The 16,942-nt window shown below is 48.2% G+C and overlaps 1 protein-coding gene across 1 annotated transcript; it reads right to left on the bottom strand.

Moving 5' to 3' along the window:
• Positions 1-493: 493 nt before the first annotated feature.
• On the bottom strand, positions 494-16,116 carry Sec61a1 (SEC61 translocon subunit alpha 1). The gene is made up of 12 exons (XM_036182040.1): positions 15,940-16,116; positions 15,631-15,698; positions 12,628-12,693; positions 12,471-12,549; positions 11,443-11,574; positions 9,400-9,509; positions 9,007-9,160; positions 5,901-6,061; positions 4,546-4,743; positions 3,781-3,972; positions 3,337-3,413; positions 494-2,386 (listed from the first exon to the last, which is right to left on the bottom strand). Exons 1-12 carry the CDS (start codon positions 15,944-15,946, stop codon positions 2,200-2,202), a joined length of 1,431 nt encoding a protein of 476 aa, XP_036037933.1. The 5' UTR covers positions 15,947-16,116; the 3' UTR covers positions 494-2,199.
• Between the last annotated feature and the right edge of the window lie 826 nt (positions 16,117-16,942).

Here is a 16,942-nt window from a genome sequence, read left to right as displayed (position 1 = left end):
ACCAGCCAGGCTGATGAGGGTGCAGGACCCAAGGCCTGTCTGTATGGGTGTGTAAACAGGAAGTTCCTGGCAGGCCCATTCCCAGGTCACTGTCCCCCTCAGGCTCTGGCCAGCACCAAACACAGAGCAGCCTCAGCCAGCCCAAGCCTCCCTGTGACCAGCTGTGCTCTGGACCTGGATAATTAGGGCTACAGGTGCCCACCAACCTGTGCACCTACCTGGCTTGGGCAGCCCACTCCAGTAGCCTTTAGCACCCAGGTATACACTGTTGTCCTGGAAGGCACAGCCTCACCCCTGCTGGTGCACAGGGATTCCACTGGCCCAGCCCCATGTTTCCCAGGAGTGGGAACCCAAGGAGAGGAGGTGGCAGGCGGCACTTGGTAGAGCAGCTCCCAGGTGATATCACAGGTCCACTGGTAACCCTGGCTCATCGCCAACAATCCCGAACAAGTCCTCTGCTCTCGGTGGCAGTTAACAAAGATGACGAGGCAGCTTGTAAAAAGTCGGTTTTATTTGTCACTTTTTCACTGTATCTCAGTTAAGCCATTTTGGTGTCCACAGTGACAGTCCTCTTGGAAGCCAGGTCATCCCCACTCACCCACTAATGGTGACCATCAACTACTGGCCCAGCTGATGGCTAGAGCAGCAGATGAGGCTAAGGGCTCCCCAGTACAGCCCAGAGCTGGGGACTCTGCACCTGCCTGCCAGAAGCTGTGGAGGCCCTGGGGTGGGTGGGAGGCCCTGCTACTCTGTGGCAGTGGCAGAGGAAGGGCAGTGGGAAGACCCTGCGGACTGGGAGGGCACCAGGCTCCTCTGCTCAGGACTGGGTCTAGACAAGGCCACGTGTGATATGGTGTGAGTCCTGGGCCGTGGGCAAGGGATCTGGCCCTGCTGCTGACCTGTGTAGGGGCAAGTGGTTAATTGTCCCTTGATTGCCATTTGCTGGCAAGCAAAGCAGCAAGGGTCCCTAGGAGCCCTGGGTCAGGGAGGCATTTGCTACTTCCACTGAGGTGAGAAGGACCCAGGTGTAGCTGGCAGGCTGTGATCACGTGGCTGCACATCCCCCAGGGCTCTTGCCCCCTTGTGTGAACAATTTGGACTCTCCTGTGTTTTAAAGTAAGCTGACAATCTCTACTTGCTCTGACTTCAAACCGCAGCCTTGCACCCTTGCTGCTAGGCAGTATCTGTATTGAGAGGGGCCTCTTCTACAGGCCTGAGTTTCTAACCCCCAGGCCCACATTATCTGTTACCCCAGACACCTAACTCCAGACAGGATTTTGAGCCACTTCCCTAAGAAATCTCTAAACCCTGGTGTGATTTTCCTACAGGTCCTGGGCCAGTCTATATTTGGTCCTAAAGACAATAAAAAATTCTAAAAACTGGAACAGGAAGTTCCCAGTAGGAAGACAGAGGTGGCCACCACAGGAGCTCCCTTTCTAGTGGGAACCAGGAAAGGGCAAGCATGAGGCCCTTTACATGTGCCCAGCTACCTAGCTTGGCTAGGCTCTAGGTAAAGTCTGGAATCCCCGCCTTGCTGGCAACGGCAGGCAGATCCTGCCATTCCTCACCTGTCTGCATGCTCAGCTGCACCACCCACAGCACATGCAGGGTAACAGGCGGGCCAGCTTCTGGGGCATGTATTCCTCCAGTAGCAACTCTATCCTATGAAACCGCTTTACAGATTGATGGCATCTTACAGAGTCCTAAGCCAGATGTCCTCATCCTGACAGCCAAGCTTGAAGTTCTCCATAAGCAGGTCCCCAGAAAACACATCTGTTTGCAGCCGTTTTCTGCAGCCCAGATGAGATGCAGACATCTCCTAGTTTGTGCTTCCTTCAACCAGGGCCACAGACTGCCTGGGGCAGTTGGGACCCTTGCAGCTGCCAGGCACTGAGAAGTGCAAGGGTTTAAATAAAAATTATATCGGATACTTGGGAACAATCGGTTACCACACCCTCTGGCCATCAGCTAACAATTCACTTCTATTGGTTTTTTGCCAATGCCAGAATAAAAAGCAAAATTTCAAATTGGAAATTTCCTAGCACTTTACACAGTGGAATGAAAAGATATGAAATTAAAAAAAATAATAAAAAAATTTGAAAGTCCCTATGCCACGGTAGCATGCTCCAGTGGTAAGAGCGCCCTTTCTGGGCAGTTCTGGAGCCCGTGCCCTCACCCTGGTCCATGGGCACACAAGGCTCAGAAGAGAAGGGCTCCCATGCTGCCCACCTCGCTCTGCTCCTTGACGAAGATCTCAAAGTATTGGTAGATGATGGTGACTGCAAGCAGGATCCCGGTTCCAGACCCAATAGCACCCAGGAAGTCAGCCAGGACTGAGAGGGCCCCAATGCACAGCCCGCCAAAGGCTGCAGCTGTGGGGATGTACCTGTGGAAGACAGACAGTTCTGTGTTGCCTACTGAGCCAGAAAGCCTGACAGGCCCATTAAGCTGGCCACACAGGAAGGTCTTGGGGAGAGTGACCAGCATAAATGCAAACATGGATGCCACACTAGATTTCAAACGGACTGAAAACAAGAACAGAAAACACTTCATCTTGCTTCTTCTGACACCCAAAAGCTGACACAATCCACAGATGTGCCAGGAGAGGTGAGTCACAAATACCAAGAGTCTCTCTCTGCCTGGGGTTGCCTGTTTCTCCCAGGAAATCTGAGTCAGGGGCCTTAAGAGTCATGGATTGAAGTGAAAAGCCCTGCTACCACTGGTTCAAAAACTGACAGGAAACTTGCAATTCTGGCATTCCTGTGGTGGTCTTCTTCAGTGAGGTCAGCAAGCTTCGTAGGAGTACTTGCTCATTCTACGAAGCATCTGGCTGCTCTGAGTGAGTAGAAGAGTCAACCATGGTGACAGACTGGAAAGCATCAGGCACTTTCACCTACCAAGAGGCAGCTTCAGAACCATGATGAGATGTCTGCACAGGTCACCTGCTACTCCCGGAGCCCCACTCTCTCATCTCCTTCCCCTCTCTGCAAGGTGACTGACTGCTATATCCTCTATCACCTGTGGCTGAGCCTGGCAGTCTCTGGCCTCTGGTCTGGTCTTTTCTGAACACTAAGCACCCCTTCCAGGCCAGCTCTTGCTAGAACCTTGCTCTAATCTGTGCCAGAACCCACCTACTCTGAGGATGTTTTCAGCTCGCTCTGGGCACACTCAGGCCCAGCCAGCCTAAGCCAAAACTGCTCAGTCATCACCACCCCACTCCATTTCAACCCCTTGGCTTATGTGCTTCCTTCTCCCCTCTTGGGCTGTCTTTGCTGGCCTGGGGTTGTACAGGGATATTCTGGTACCTCTAAGGTTCAGGCTAGTGATCACACTTACCGGTTGAGCTCATGTACCATGGAGGTCTCTCTGTGGCCCCTCATCACCATCTGCTGCTCCTTCAGCTGCTTTGCAACCTGCATGACCCAAATATAAGCACATGAGCCAGATGCTGGGGAAGAGGGGTGCTTCACAGTGGAACTAAGCAATTACAGACCCACCCCCCCATCCCTAACAGTCTTCACGGAGGACTTTAACCTGCAGCAATGCACTCACTTACACAGTACTCTCTCTAGTTTGGCCTCAGGTTCTCAGAGCCAACTCTGTCAATCTCCATCTGTTGCCCTTAGGGCTTCCATACAGCCCACCAATGGGGATGTCCATCTGCAGGACGGACCACTTATACCACAAACTTACATAAAGTTATGAAGTGGTAACAAGTGAGGCTACCTGGATGCCAGCAGCCGTCTCATCTCCCTAGTAGAAACATCAACTTCGACTTACGTCTTTGGCAGAAGAACCCGAAACCTCAATCCATGTTTTAGAAAAGAACGCACAGGATCCCAGCATGAATACAATGTACACAACAGCATGGACAGGGTCCTCCAGCACTGAGCCAAATGATTCCGGAGGAGACAGGTAGTAACACAGGCCACCAACTGGATAAGCACGAGCTGGGCCCCCAGATGATGTGTCCTAGGAGCAAGACACAGAAGTCTGTTGTGGGATATTTGTGTGAAGGCGTGCTGCTGAGATTGGTGTAATAGAAAGCTCAATGGCCAACAGCTGGGCAGGAGGTATAGGACTTCCAGGCAGAGAGAGAGAGAGAGAGAGGAGGAGGACTCTAGGCACTCGAGAAAGATATGGGAAGACACAGAGGAAGCAGGATGGGCAATATGTGACAGAATATAGTTTAATAAAAGTGGGTTAATTTAAGTTATAAGAGCTAGTTAATAACAAGCCTAAGCTAAGGCTGAGTTTTCATAATTAGTAAGTCTCTGTGTCATTATTTGTGAGCTGGTGGCCCAAAGGAAAGTCCGACTACAGAAATCTCTGAATGCTGTTTCAACATGCCACAGAATGGCGCCAAGGAGCTCTAAGCAGATGTCTTATGGTGTCATAAGCAAGGCAATCTCACTGAACTGCATTTGTAAGAGGCAATCAGCAAACTTCATCTTTGGGTGAAATACTTGGGTGAGATAAGACACCCTGCCACAAAACAGCCCAACTAGCTGCATCAGTACAATCCTCCCTCACTGTGACACTCACCGACCAAGTGCCCAGCAGGCTAACTAGCAGGTTGCCACTGAAGCGTGCTGACAGCATCTGGGAGATGACGTACAGGTTGGACACCAGAGCGGATTGCAGGATGATGGGGATGTTCGAGGTGTAGAAGAGCTTGATGGGATAGGTGTTGTACTGGCCTCGGTAGCGCGCCGACTTGATTGGAAGGTCCACTCGGAAGCCCTACAAGACAGACATGACATGCCCCTTCACTGTCCTAGGCTGCCTACAGTCCCCAGTGTGGCAAGGGAAGTCAGGCTGGCCACAAGAGAGGTGGCCCTGGGTGTCAGTTCTGTCACTGGGCTCCCAGTTGTGATGGTATCCGAGGGCACATGCCCTTTTCTTTCCTAAACAAAAGGTGCACATGGGCAGCTTTGGATCCTGTTAGTGGTTTTTAGGCAGTGATCATCCATGATGTGATCATCAATAGAAAAGCTAAGCTTTCCTACCAATACCACTTCCCCTCTGAAACCCTGGACACCAGGACAGGACAGAAGACAGAAGACTCAAGCTCTACACTGATTCAACTGCAGATACTCACCTTGCCCTGAAAGACTGACTTGTTACTAAGCAGGCAGCTAGCCGGACTCAGCAGGAGTCACTACTGAGTTACCTGGCCTCAGAACAGTCTTCATCACAAACATGTGTCTTTCAAGTGTTGTCCCTTCTTCTGATTTTAATGCGTGCGCACGTGTGTGTGTGTGTGTGTGTGTGTGTGTGTGTGTGTGTGTGTGTGTGTGTACACGTGGGGATGCATGTATGCCATACTGTGTAGACGGAGATCAAAAGTTGGTTCTCACCATGTGGATCCTGGGAATTGAACTCAGGTCACTAAGCTTGGCAAAAATCACCTGTATATACTGATCTCACTGGCCTTGTTTGTTTTGAAACAGGATGGCAGTATGTATATACCAGGCTGTCCCTGAACTCTTGGTCTTACGTCCCACCCACCTAAATGAGCTACCACACCTGGCTAACTACTGCACCTTCTTTTAATGAATATCAAACAAAATACTGCAAAGAATGTTGGGCATGGTGGCATAAGCCTTTAATCCCAACACCTGGAAGGTTAAGGACAACCTGATCTACATAGTGAGTTCCAGCCCAGCCAGGACTAGATAGACCCTGTCTCGAACAAACAAATTCCTAAATACAAAAAATTCCCATTAAGCATGAGGGTCAGTACAATTAAAAGAAGACAGCTAGCAGTTCAGGTGTCCTACTTGGAAACAAGGCAGAGACCAATAATCATAAACCAAAGAACTATGAAGCAGAAGGACGTGTGGATGCTGAGCTTGACTCTCTACAAGGCAGACCGACTTAGTTGCCTTTGGACATACCTGGAAATAGATGACGACAGCAAAGACAAAGATGGTGGCAATCAGGTTCATGAGGTTAGGGAGATTCTGGCGGTAGAACGCCTCTCGAAGGGCTCGGACCTTGTCTGTGCGGGTGGCCAGCAGGTGGAACAGTGCGATGATGGCACCTTCAAACTCCATCCCTGTGGGCAGAGTGAGACACAGATGTGCTGGAGGATGCAGAGCAGCTCACTTTGCCTCTCAACCTCTTAACGACCAAAACTGAGAGGAAAGGTGAGGGAGTTCAGGGAAACAAAGTACAGCACTGGGCTGTTCTCTTCCGGGATGGGTGGGCTGCTCTCATGTGGAAGGACAGCCACCAATTTAAACATATCTGTGACACATGTTGCCTGGAAAAGGCCAAGTCCTATTCTAGAAGCTAGGCAGTAAGAGAATTCATCCAGTCTCTAAAGAGGGCTGCCCACAATGGGAGAGTGAGGAAAGCACCAATAATTCTACAAGGAGGAACATCATGGATGTGTGGCCTGAGACCAGTCTCTACCCTTTCACAGGTCACGCCCAACAGCAGGCCTGGCACAAACAGACTTCTGAAGGGTGAAGGGAGCAGGAAGAGGATCCCAAATATCCATAGGGCAAGGAGAGACTGGAGCAAGCCCAATGCTGTGGACAATCTCTGTACATTGTAAATATGTATTACTCTTATTGGTTAATAAAGAACAGATTGGCCAATGGATAGGCAGGATAAGGTCAAGTGGGAGAACCGGACTAAGAATGCTGGGAAGAAGGAGGGCAGAGTTAGAGAGACACGAAGAGTCTCAAGCCAGATGCAGAAGATGCAACATGGAAAGTTCATAGATGATGTAAATGAGCCTTGAGGCAGCACATAAACCACAGAAATGGGTTAAGTTTTAAGAGCTGGCTGGAGACAAGCCTAAGCTATTGGCCAAGCATTTATAATTAATAAGTCCGAATGGTTATTTGGAAATGCCTGGTGGGACAGAAAAAGTCTGCCTACACCCTCCTACCTTTCAGCTGTGGCCTATTTCCTATTCAGTATTCAGGGATCGGGAACTGCAGCCAGGACAAGCCTCTTATCTAATGGGTGGTCCAGGTAGGCCAGGGGAAGAAGGAAGTGCTTGTGCTCATCCCCAGTGGCCTTTCTAAGCTCCCCACCAAGTGTTGTTTGTGCCCTGTCCTGCCTCTTGGGGACAACCTCACCTCAGGGCTCTAGCACTGTTGGTTGCTTCTCTCATGTCTTTCAAGACTTTGCTCAACTGAGATGCCCAGATCAACTTTGTAATACCTTTCCCAGTAGCCCTTTCTTCCTTATTTTTCATGGTGATCCACAGCAGTGCCAGGATTAGGTCCCAGATCTTGTAATTTTTAATTATTGTTATATCTGCCAAATTTCTGGGAACAAGTCCGTCTCCACACACTTAGCACCACCTCAGTGGCATACCATGCATGCTGTCCACACTAATCTCTAGTCCTAGACTTTTGCACTGCCCAGGGAAGCAGCATGGTATGGACTTCTGGCTACAAGTCACCTGTGCCCTCTGTATACTTCTGGTCCTTGTACCATACTGATGTTATCATCCTTGGCTCCTTGGTATAGCTCATTCCACACTGGCAGCCAGGAAATCAAATCACCCTTTCTTTCATACTATATTTCCACCAGGCCTGGCCATGAAGACACCTCCAGTGACCTCTCAGTTTCCCACCTTAGCCCCATCACCCACATCTTCTTCCCTAACAACCAATCCATGCTACCACATCTTGTCTGCTCCAGGCTGCCATGGCACTTTCCCAGCAGTGTGTTCTGCAACGTGAGTGCATCGGTTCTGCCATACTCCATTCAGCTCTGTTGGTTCCTGAGCCTGGACTGACCCTCCCACCTTGCTCCCTTCTCTGCCATCATTTCTAATGCAGGCATCCCTGATCATGTGGTCTTTCTAAGTAGTGGACTCCAATTGCACTTTCACCTGCTGCCCCCCCCCAAGTCTGACAAGCCCCGCCTTCCACTGCCCTGGTCTCTCCCAATGAGCCTTTGATTTCATTAGAGGACAGCTTTTGTTCATTAGATGTACAGGATTACATGGCCTCTGGAGGCAGAAACTGCCTCTGCATTCAATTTTATGAAAATATGCACAAATATTTTTCATAAGACTCTTCTAAATAAATAACACATTTAGCGACAAAAGTCCCTTTCTCTAGTAAGTCTTATTCTAAGGCTTCCTTTGTTTTTACACATTTTGATTAGAAACATTCCCATTCCCGGGGCACTCTTAAAAGATATGCCATAGAATACTAATATTTGATCTCTACCTACTACAAGCCTGGCATTATGTGGTCTCATGTTTCCTTTTTCTGTGGTACCAGGTATCAAACAAACTGTACACTAACCTCTACCACTGAGCTACAGTCTCAGCTCTTAGTTTTGTGAGAGCATGGCCTCACTACATAGTACAGGTTGACCTCAAATTCAAGATCCTCCTGCCTCAGCCCCTGGAGGGTTGGAGTCAAACATGTGTCATGACCTCTCACTACATGATGACCCAGATCAGCAGTAGGGGAATGTGCTCACACCACCTACAGACCATTAATAGACCAGCCAGGATCTGAGCCCAAGGGCAAGCGTGACCAAATGCTTTTGTTTAATAGTTCAGTTGTTTTTTTCTTTCTTCCCCAAAATGATCCAGAGTAAACTTCCAAAATACATAAAGGTGAGGATGTGCACAATTTCAATGTCAATAAAGTGGACACGATTTGGTGTCCACCCAAGACAGAGGTTAAAACACAAAGCACTTACTATGTAATGCAGTTCTTACTGAGCTGAGAAGTGAGGCCAGCCCCCACTCACATCTAGTATGCCAATCATGATGAGGCCTATGAAAATCTATGCCTTATATTGCCATGAGAATAAGCCCACCTGTATTTAAAAACATAGTGGGGGTTGGGGATTTAGCTCAGTGGTAGAGCGCTTGCCTAGTAAGCACAAGGCCCTGGGTTCGATCCTCAGCTCAAGAAAAAAAGAAAAACATAGTGGATGCACAGATAAACCAGGAGCTTCTGCCTACCACAGACAGAATCTCTGCTAAACTCCAGCATGAGCTCCCAGGGTCCTTACCTCGGCCAGTGTTGACAGTGGTGGGGCTGAAAGCCTTCCACACAATGGTCTCACAGATATTGGTAGCAATGAAAAGGGAGATACCAGAACCCAAGCCGTATCCTTTCTGCAGGAGTTCATCTAAAAGTAGGACAATTAAGCCAGCAACAAAGAGCTGTGAAAGAAAGAAGAAAAGATTAAAGAAACCCAAATAGATGTTACTGCTCCCAATGGACGTGGCTCTCTTCTTCAATAATTGGGTTCTTGAGTATAAAAACAGAAAGCTAAGTGAGTGTGAGTCCTCAGCCTTCCTCTGGTGGATTAAGAAGGGCAAACCCACAACCTTCAGCTTCTTAGAGGCACAGTTGAGATCTGGTATTTCAGATATTGGGAGAGGGGCAGCATGACAATTACCTGAATGGTGATCAGCAGGCAGATTCCAGCACCCATCTCCGAAGGGTCCCCGTACATGCCCGTCATCACATACACAATGGACTGCCCGATAGTAATGATCATGCCAAACACTGGAAGTCAAGAGAACTGTGTTCTCAAAGCAGGACAGTACACAGCATAGGAAGTGGCTAATAAACACTGCATGCCCGACACTGAGAAGAAAAAGCACCGTGCTGACACTTTCTCCAAGGAGCTGGAGGAGGACTCTCAACAGTCACACTGTCAAAGCGTGAGGTAACAGACACTCAACAACACACGGCTGCTCTCCAGTCTTGCCACTTGCTTAGTGATGGGGAAAGAGCGGAAGCATGGCAAATCGGTCCCAGGAAAGGCAGCTGAACCCCAAGCAAAATCAGAGGGGAAATGCAGTGCTGGCACCCCTGCAGCACCCAGCTCCACTGCAGGTCACCGAGGTCCAGAGCACAGCAGACCTTGGGATAAAACCAATCTTTCTGATCTAAGTTTATATTGCAAATGGCTTCTGGTACCATTTCCTATGACAGAGCTCCTCTGCAGACTGTTTTTTGGATTATATTTTGTTCCTAGGCACAGTGGAATTGACACACCGTATTAGTTTTCCAGTATTAGTTCTAAATAAGAGTGAAGACTTAAATTTCAGTTTAAGTTTTCAGGAGTCTGCCTAGTACAGTCCATATTTGAAATTTTAAAAAACTGTCCAGAGCCTTTAATCCTAGCACTTGGGAGGTAGAGGCAGGTGGATCTCTGTGAGTTCAAGGCCAGCCTGGGATACAGAGTGAGATCCAGAAAAGGCGCAAAGCTACACAGAGAAACCCTGTCTTGGGAAAAATAAAAAGACAAAAAAACAAAAAGCAAAACTATTCAGAGGCTGCCAAGATGCCTATGCTGACAAAACACTTGCCATGAAAGCCTGATGATCTGAGTTCCACCCTCAGAATCCACATAAAGGAGAAAAGAGAGAACCAACTCCATAAAGCTATCCTGACTCCTCTCTACACAGACCCATGTCACACACATGCACACAAACACAATAAAGAAATAAAGAAATAAGACCAAACAAACAATCAGGGCCAGCAAAATAGCTCAGCAGCACTCGCTGCCAAGCTGGATGATTTGAATATGATACCTGGTACCCACACAAAGGAAGAAGAGAATCACACCTGCAAGTTGTTCTCTGACCTAAGCACACCCATTGTGGCACACGAACATAAAACAACAATAAAAATAGCCCAGTAACACTGCATTATTTAAAAGAATTTTTTTTTCCAGTATTAGCAATCAAACCCAGGGATTTGGGCATGCTATAAGCACTCTACCACTGAGCTACACACCCAGCCCAATACTCCTAAATTCTTTTTTGTGTTTTTGTTTTGAGACAGGGTTTCTCCATGTTTTGGTGCCTGTCCTGGATCTTGCTCTGTAGAACAGGCTGGCCTTGAACTCACAGAGATCGACCTGGCTCTGCCTCTCAAGTGCTGGGATTAAAGGCATGTGCCACGACCGCCCAGCCACTCCTAAATTCTTAAGCCAGAAAAAGGTTTGAAAACTTTTCCTGAATAACCTTTTCCAGTTCAGAGGTAGGTAGCATCACCACCACTGATGCTGGTGGCTAGCTACAGTCACCAGTAACACTCATCACTTGCTGTATGGTAAACACCACTACCTCCTTTTGCAAAAGGAAAACTGAGCCTCCAGAACAACCTCCTCACTTTCTTCACTTCACAAGCTGGTAAGGAGCAAAGGACATACAGGAGCGTCCTCTCGTCCCTTAAATCCCCTTCCCCCACACACAAGAAAAACAACCAACAGAAAGCAGCAGGCACAACAGCTCCTCAGCTATGTTCAAGGAGGCATTGATGTATGAGTGCAAACTGTGCAGAATAAAGGATGTGCATCATGGAGTGCACGCAGAGGGGCAGCCACAGTGTTCTGAGCACAGGACACAACTGCTTTAATCCAAGAAGTTTTACAGCAAATTACATTCTCAACTATGAACATCAGATCATTATGTACGATCTTCCTTACACTTTTGGGCTCCATTGAAGAGAGCTCGGTCTTTTGGAGTGTCCCCAACTTCAATGATCTTGGCACCAGCTAAGAGCTGCATGATAAGGCCAGAGGTGACAATAGGGGAGATGCCCAGCTCCATCAAGGTGCCTTGGGGGAAGGAGGCAAGATACAGCCAACATCAGATCAGGAGAACATAGTCAAATACAATGAGCAACACTGGGGATACTCCTATACAAACTCAAAAGCATCCAGTTTGCTAGCAGCATCCAACTTACAGAAGCACCCCCAAATATCAATGTTCAGAGCACAGCTTAATGCATTCTATCCTGCCAGGCAGCATCTCATTCTGTTCAGGAAGTCACATGTTATCCAAACAGACTGCTGCATTTTAATTCAGCAACAGATTGACCCTAGCCTCATGGAGATAAGAGAGGCTGGTCTCCCCATCAGTTAGTAAGAAAGGATAAGATTCAAAGCATTCCCAGAGTCTGGAAAGGGGCTGCTACAACTGTATCTGGTGGTGAATAAACTCCCACCTTCCATTATGCTAAAACCAGTCAGACTTCTGATTTCCAATTTAATGTGCACTATATTTTTTTAAATGAGTTAATCAAATGCAATATCAACATACATATTCAAAATCCTCACTGTGCACATGGGTATTTGGTCAAGGCTTACAAAACCATTTTTTTTTTGACACCCTGTAACATATAGATATGAAAAAGATTCAGCTGAGAAATAAATTACACCTTATAAGAATGTTATCACTTTAGGTATTTTAAAAGTATTCTAGTTTTCCATGTTTTAAACAATTTTCTACAATGCAGCCTTATCTTGTTATTACAGGTTCTATATTGCATTCAGACCCAACAGGATGCATTTATCAGCAAATGCTGCATTACTTTTCCACACCAACATCCTCTATTTTCCAAGCTATGCACCTTCATGAACTTTCTGAGCTCCATATAAAGCCAAGCCTGTAACTGAAGTAAACCAGGTTCTTCACACCACTGCAGGGAAAGGTAGGGTGAGCTGAGTCCTACCTCTGTTAGAGGCTAGAATCACTCGCATCCAGTAGAAAGGGTCGGCTGAGTCTGAAGACATGATGCCAAACAGGGGAATCTGGAAATAGGCAGAGAGCAGGTATCACACACGTGCTCCCAGCCTATGCACCCCTACCAACACCAAAGCAGGCCTTACCTGGCAGCATACTAAGAAGATGAAGAGGGTAATAGCTGTCCATAACACTTTCTCCTTAAACTGAATCTGGAAAGGAATGAATGAAAGCAATACGTTATTTCATAGGCAAACAAATACAGATGGATTTGAATAAGATCTCACGCCCGCCCCATTTATCAGAGGCTGGTCAAATGTGTACCAAACACATTAAGTAGTGTATGTCATCTGCTTTCTCTGTCCAAGATGTGATTCGAAAACCCTTGCGGATCTTCACCTCAGATCATCCTCCCATTGCACAGATCATCTTTATGTGACAATGAGCAAAGTGACCAGGGAAGTTTCATCTGTCCCAAATCCTGCAGCTCAAGTGACTCTGAGCCCAAAGCTCTGCTCTTCCCCTTCACAGTTACAGCTGAGACTCAAGATGGATGAACACTGCAGCCAAAGTGACTTGCAAAACAGACAATCCTCACGGCCCAGCCACCACTTCCCTATAGTGCACCACTAACCATCTTCTGATTCTGGACTCAGTTTAAAAAACCTGGGGCCGATCAATAAGTGAACCAAGAGTAAAGCCTATAATTAACACCAGGGAGGACAGGAAGAGTTGCTATGTAACCCGCTCACTAAAACTCAGCAGCACCAGTTTATCTTCACCCCTTCCTGGGTGTGTTAGTGTTCTGGTTAACCTTGATTGTCAAGGTCACAGGATTCAGAACCATCATGGAAACAAACATCTGGATATGAGTATGGAGGAGTTTCTGGACTGAGTTAATTGAAGTGGGAAAGTCCACCTTAAATGTGGGTGGCACCAATCGATGGGCTGGAGTCCAGGACTGAGGAAAAAGGAGAAAGTGACTGAGCATTCACCTGTCCCTGCTTCCTGACTGGGGATATAATGTGACCAGTGTACCTTAAGTTCTTGCTGTCATGCCTTCCTTGCTGTGAACTGTACCCTTGGACAGTAAGCCCAAACACAATCCTTCCTTGGTTACAGTGCTTTTGGTCAGGAATGTTGGCACAACAATCAGAAAGGTAACAAATTAAGTAAGTTAAACAGTCAACACAAATCATTTTACTATCTAGCCTGATTAGAAACAAACCTCTAGGTTCCTCCTGTTCAAGAGACCACTGTCACTAGATAGAGAGCTCTTCAGGGTCTTCACCAGGTGTGCCCGACCCCACTCCCAGACTGGCTTTAGGTTTAACAGACAGCTGTAGACTAATGATATTAGTGAATGAAACGCCAAGAAAAGCCCCAACAAGCACGGCGCTTTGCAGGCAGTCACTCCCAGAAAGACACAGTATTGGACCCAAGCATGGGTGGGGTGAATTCAAAGCTCAAACCCTGCAGAGGCAGCTGAGGGGCTCGCATTCCTCCTCTTTCTCTCAAGATCATTTGCTTTTCTGTCTGTCATCCTACCACACCAAGACTTCAGCACCTAATGAGGGAAGCAACACCATTTCACAGGAACCGGAAAGACAAGCTTGTAATGAATGTGCACAACTACTAGGTATTGTGGTGATGGACAGCAGACAGGGCCTCATGTCCATCACTAGCCACTTTCCCAGCCCACGTAATGGGTCTGTTAGAAAAAAGGAAAGTATTTTTCAAGACTATTTTAAATGAGTAAGCCCTCTCCTGGTCATTTAGGAGCAAAATATCAAAAGCATTTCATCTGAGTCTTGAATCTTCTTCTGCCTCTGAAATAGCCCCCAACCTATCCTCATCCAGTGCCATGATTCTCCCTCTACTGCAAGAGCCCCCAAGCCACACTCCAGGCCTCTCCCTTACTGCCAAGGTCACTTCTAATCTGCCCAGCCACCTTACTCATCTTCCCTGTGATTCTTTTAGCCTTTGCTTTTAAAATCAGTAAGAGCTATATCTAAGAACCTACCATCCAAGCACATTAATGCTTTGCCTTCACTGTGAAAGCAAACCATACACTCCTTTTGCCAGGAATCCTTCCCATTCCCTCAAGGCAACTTCTAGTCCTCTTTCCAAACCCTCATCAGACTTCCTCCCTCCCTGAGCCACAACTGTTCCTTATACATATTTCCCATTTCCCTTGTTCTGCCAGGCCAAGGTCATGAGGATCCAGAAGAAAGAAGGTAAAGGTTGGGACTCGGATTTCTTGGCCTTAGAGCCAGAGTCTTTGCTCTGAGGTGGAACATGCGGCACTTTGCACACCAACTTGCCAAAGATAGCTAGGGTTCTACAGGCATTTCTATTAAACTGTCCTAAGTAAAACAAACAAAAAACAAAACAAAACAAAAAAACCCAATAACCAACCAAACAAACAAAAAACTGGAAGTAGACACTAAGTAGCCATGTGAATGCCAACTTCAGATGCCATATGTGAATGTATGACACAGTCTGAAAAAACAGGGACACAAAGTAGCTTTAGTGTTTTCTGTAACCAATAGGCTTAGACTATCCTTCATTGGGCAGTCTCACATTAGGAGTCTTTATTCTTGGGCTGAAGCTGAATTCTGCTTCACACCGTGCTACACTTCTTTCTTCGTTTTAATGCACCTGCTGTCAATGGCAGGAGACTTCGTTATCCTCAATGCTGAGGCAGCATACATTAAAACAATACAAACACGTTCCTATCGATTACACGACTGGCTTTTTCCTTTAGAAACTTGATACTAAAGTCACCTCCTAGATGAAACAAACACCCCATGAGCTGCTCCTGCTGGAGGCGAAGAAGAGAGGGTAACTCCATCTGGGATCCTAACTGAGGTCTTATTCAATCACTGCACAGACCTAGTTTTGGATCAGGCAAACTCGAGGCTTTGTTACCATCTACTCAAGACGCTCCAGAAGAAACAAGATGGTTTCACGAGAAATCCCACACAACCAAGTCACCTTTCGACAGCTCCCGTGAGTATCCCAGCACACAGAGCTACACTCCAGAGGGGCAGTTTCCACCCGGTGTGCTGAGGCCATCTTTAATTGTACTGTAAACTTCCAGCGCCCAGTTTCTCGAGGCTTCTTTGACCACCATCTGGGGAACTTACCTTCCTCTCTGGCTTTTGAATTTCCGGCAGGATGACACAGAATGGCTTGATGACTTCCAGAAATTTGACTTCGATGGAAGAAACAGAAAGAGAAAGTTAGGTATAGAGTAACCTGCGGGCACCCGGGGAGTCCGGCACGAGTGGGAGCCGGGAGTGGGGGCGCGGAGACCTAGAGTCGGTCCAGGGGCGCGGGGACAAGGGGTATCGGGGCAGGCCGCGTTCCGCCGGGATCGGGCAGCACGGCCGGCGGGCGCAAGCAAGAGAAGGGGACGCGTCGGGGCTACGCCGGGGTGGCCCTAAGGGACTCACTCGCCATGGCGGCGGCTGATCCGACTCCACGCCCTGCTTCAGGTGCGCTCCACTTCGAGTGAGCCGATGCTGCTAGCTCCGGAGCGCGTCTCCTCGGCCGAGAGACACGTCAGTGATAGCCCGGCAGCGAGCGGCACGGCGAGGCGGGGCCAGGGATGGGCCACCCGCCACTTCCGCTTCCTGCCACGCGCGCTCACTGCGCATTCCGCGCCAAGACCACAACTCCCGGCATGCAGTGGGCGCGGAGGAAGTGTCAGGAAGACGGCTGTTCGGCACGCCGGAACTGGGTGTGTGTACAGACTCGGCCGGAAGTCCAGACAGACTCCGGTCGTGTAGTTTATGGACGGTTCATTTTGTGCCTGGACAGAGCACACAATTCGGTTTTCTATGTAAATGGCCGTCAGTGGTAGTGGTGACAAGTCGGGACCCAGTAGGCCTCGGCTATTGCTCGATCCGTGCGACAGGACAGCTGTGTGTTGAATGCTGCGCAGCATGCTGCCTGTCCAGGGTGTTGTGAGCAGCGTCTGAGGATGCCTAAACTCCTGCATTTGTCTGGCGGCTCGGTGTGGGCCTCGGCACTGCGCCTTCAAGGGAGGCCACTTCCTCGGGTTCTATGGAACTGGAGAGATAGGAGAGATGAAGAAACCGAGCCAAGCCTGACTGCTCCAGATCTTCAGGATAAAGAATCCTGTTGGTCTGGAGCGAAGGCTGTGTGAGGTGGGACACTGTGGAATTTGTTTTTGAAGGGGTCTCTGATTTCAGTGCTGTTTGCTAAGTCAGAGACTTCTTGCTGTGCGCCTTGAGCGCTGGGATTAGGTTCCGGGCAGCCATGTCCCGACTCCAGCGTTTGTGGTGGCCATGTCTTGAGAAACACTTGACACTAGCCGTGTGTCATTGAAGGGACATTGGGATTTAATTTGGCATTAAGTTGCACGCGGTTACACAAATACTGGTAGGTTCAGGGAACTCACTAACTCAATGTACTGTGTTAGCACAATGTGAA

This window comes from Onychomys torridus, chromosome 3 (genome assembly GCF_903995425.1).
Source record: "Onychomys torridus chromosome 3, mOncTor1.1, whole genome shotgun sequence".
In the NCBI taxonomy this organism is placed as follows: Eukaryota; Metazoa; Chordata; class Mammalia; order Rodentia; family Cricetidae; genus Onychomys; species Onychomys torridus.
The sequence above is the reverse complement of the archived record's forward strand: the minus strand, read 5'-3'. Positions and strand labels throughout refer to the sequence as shown.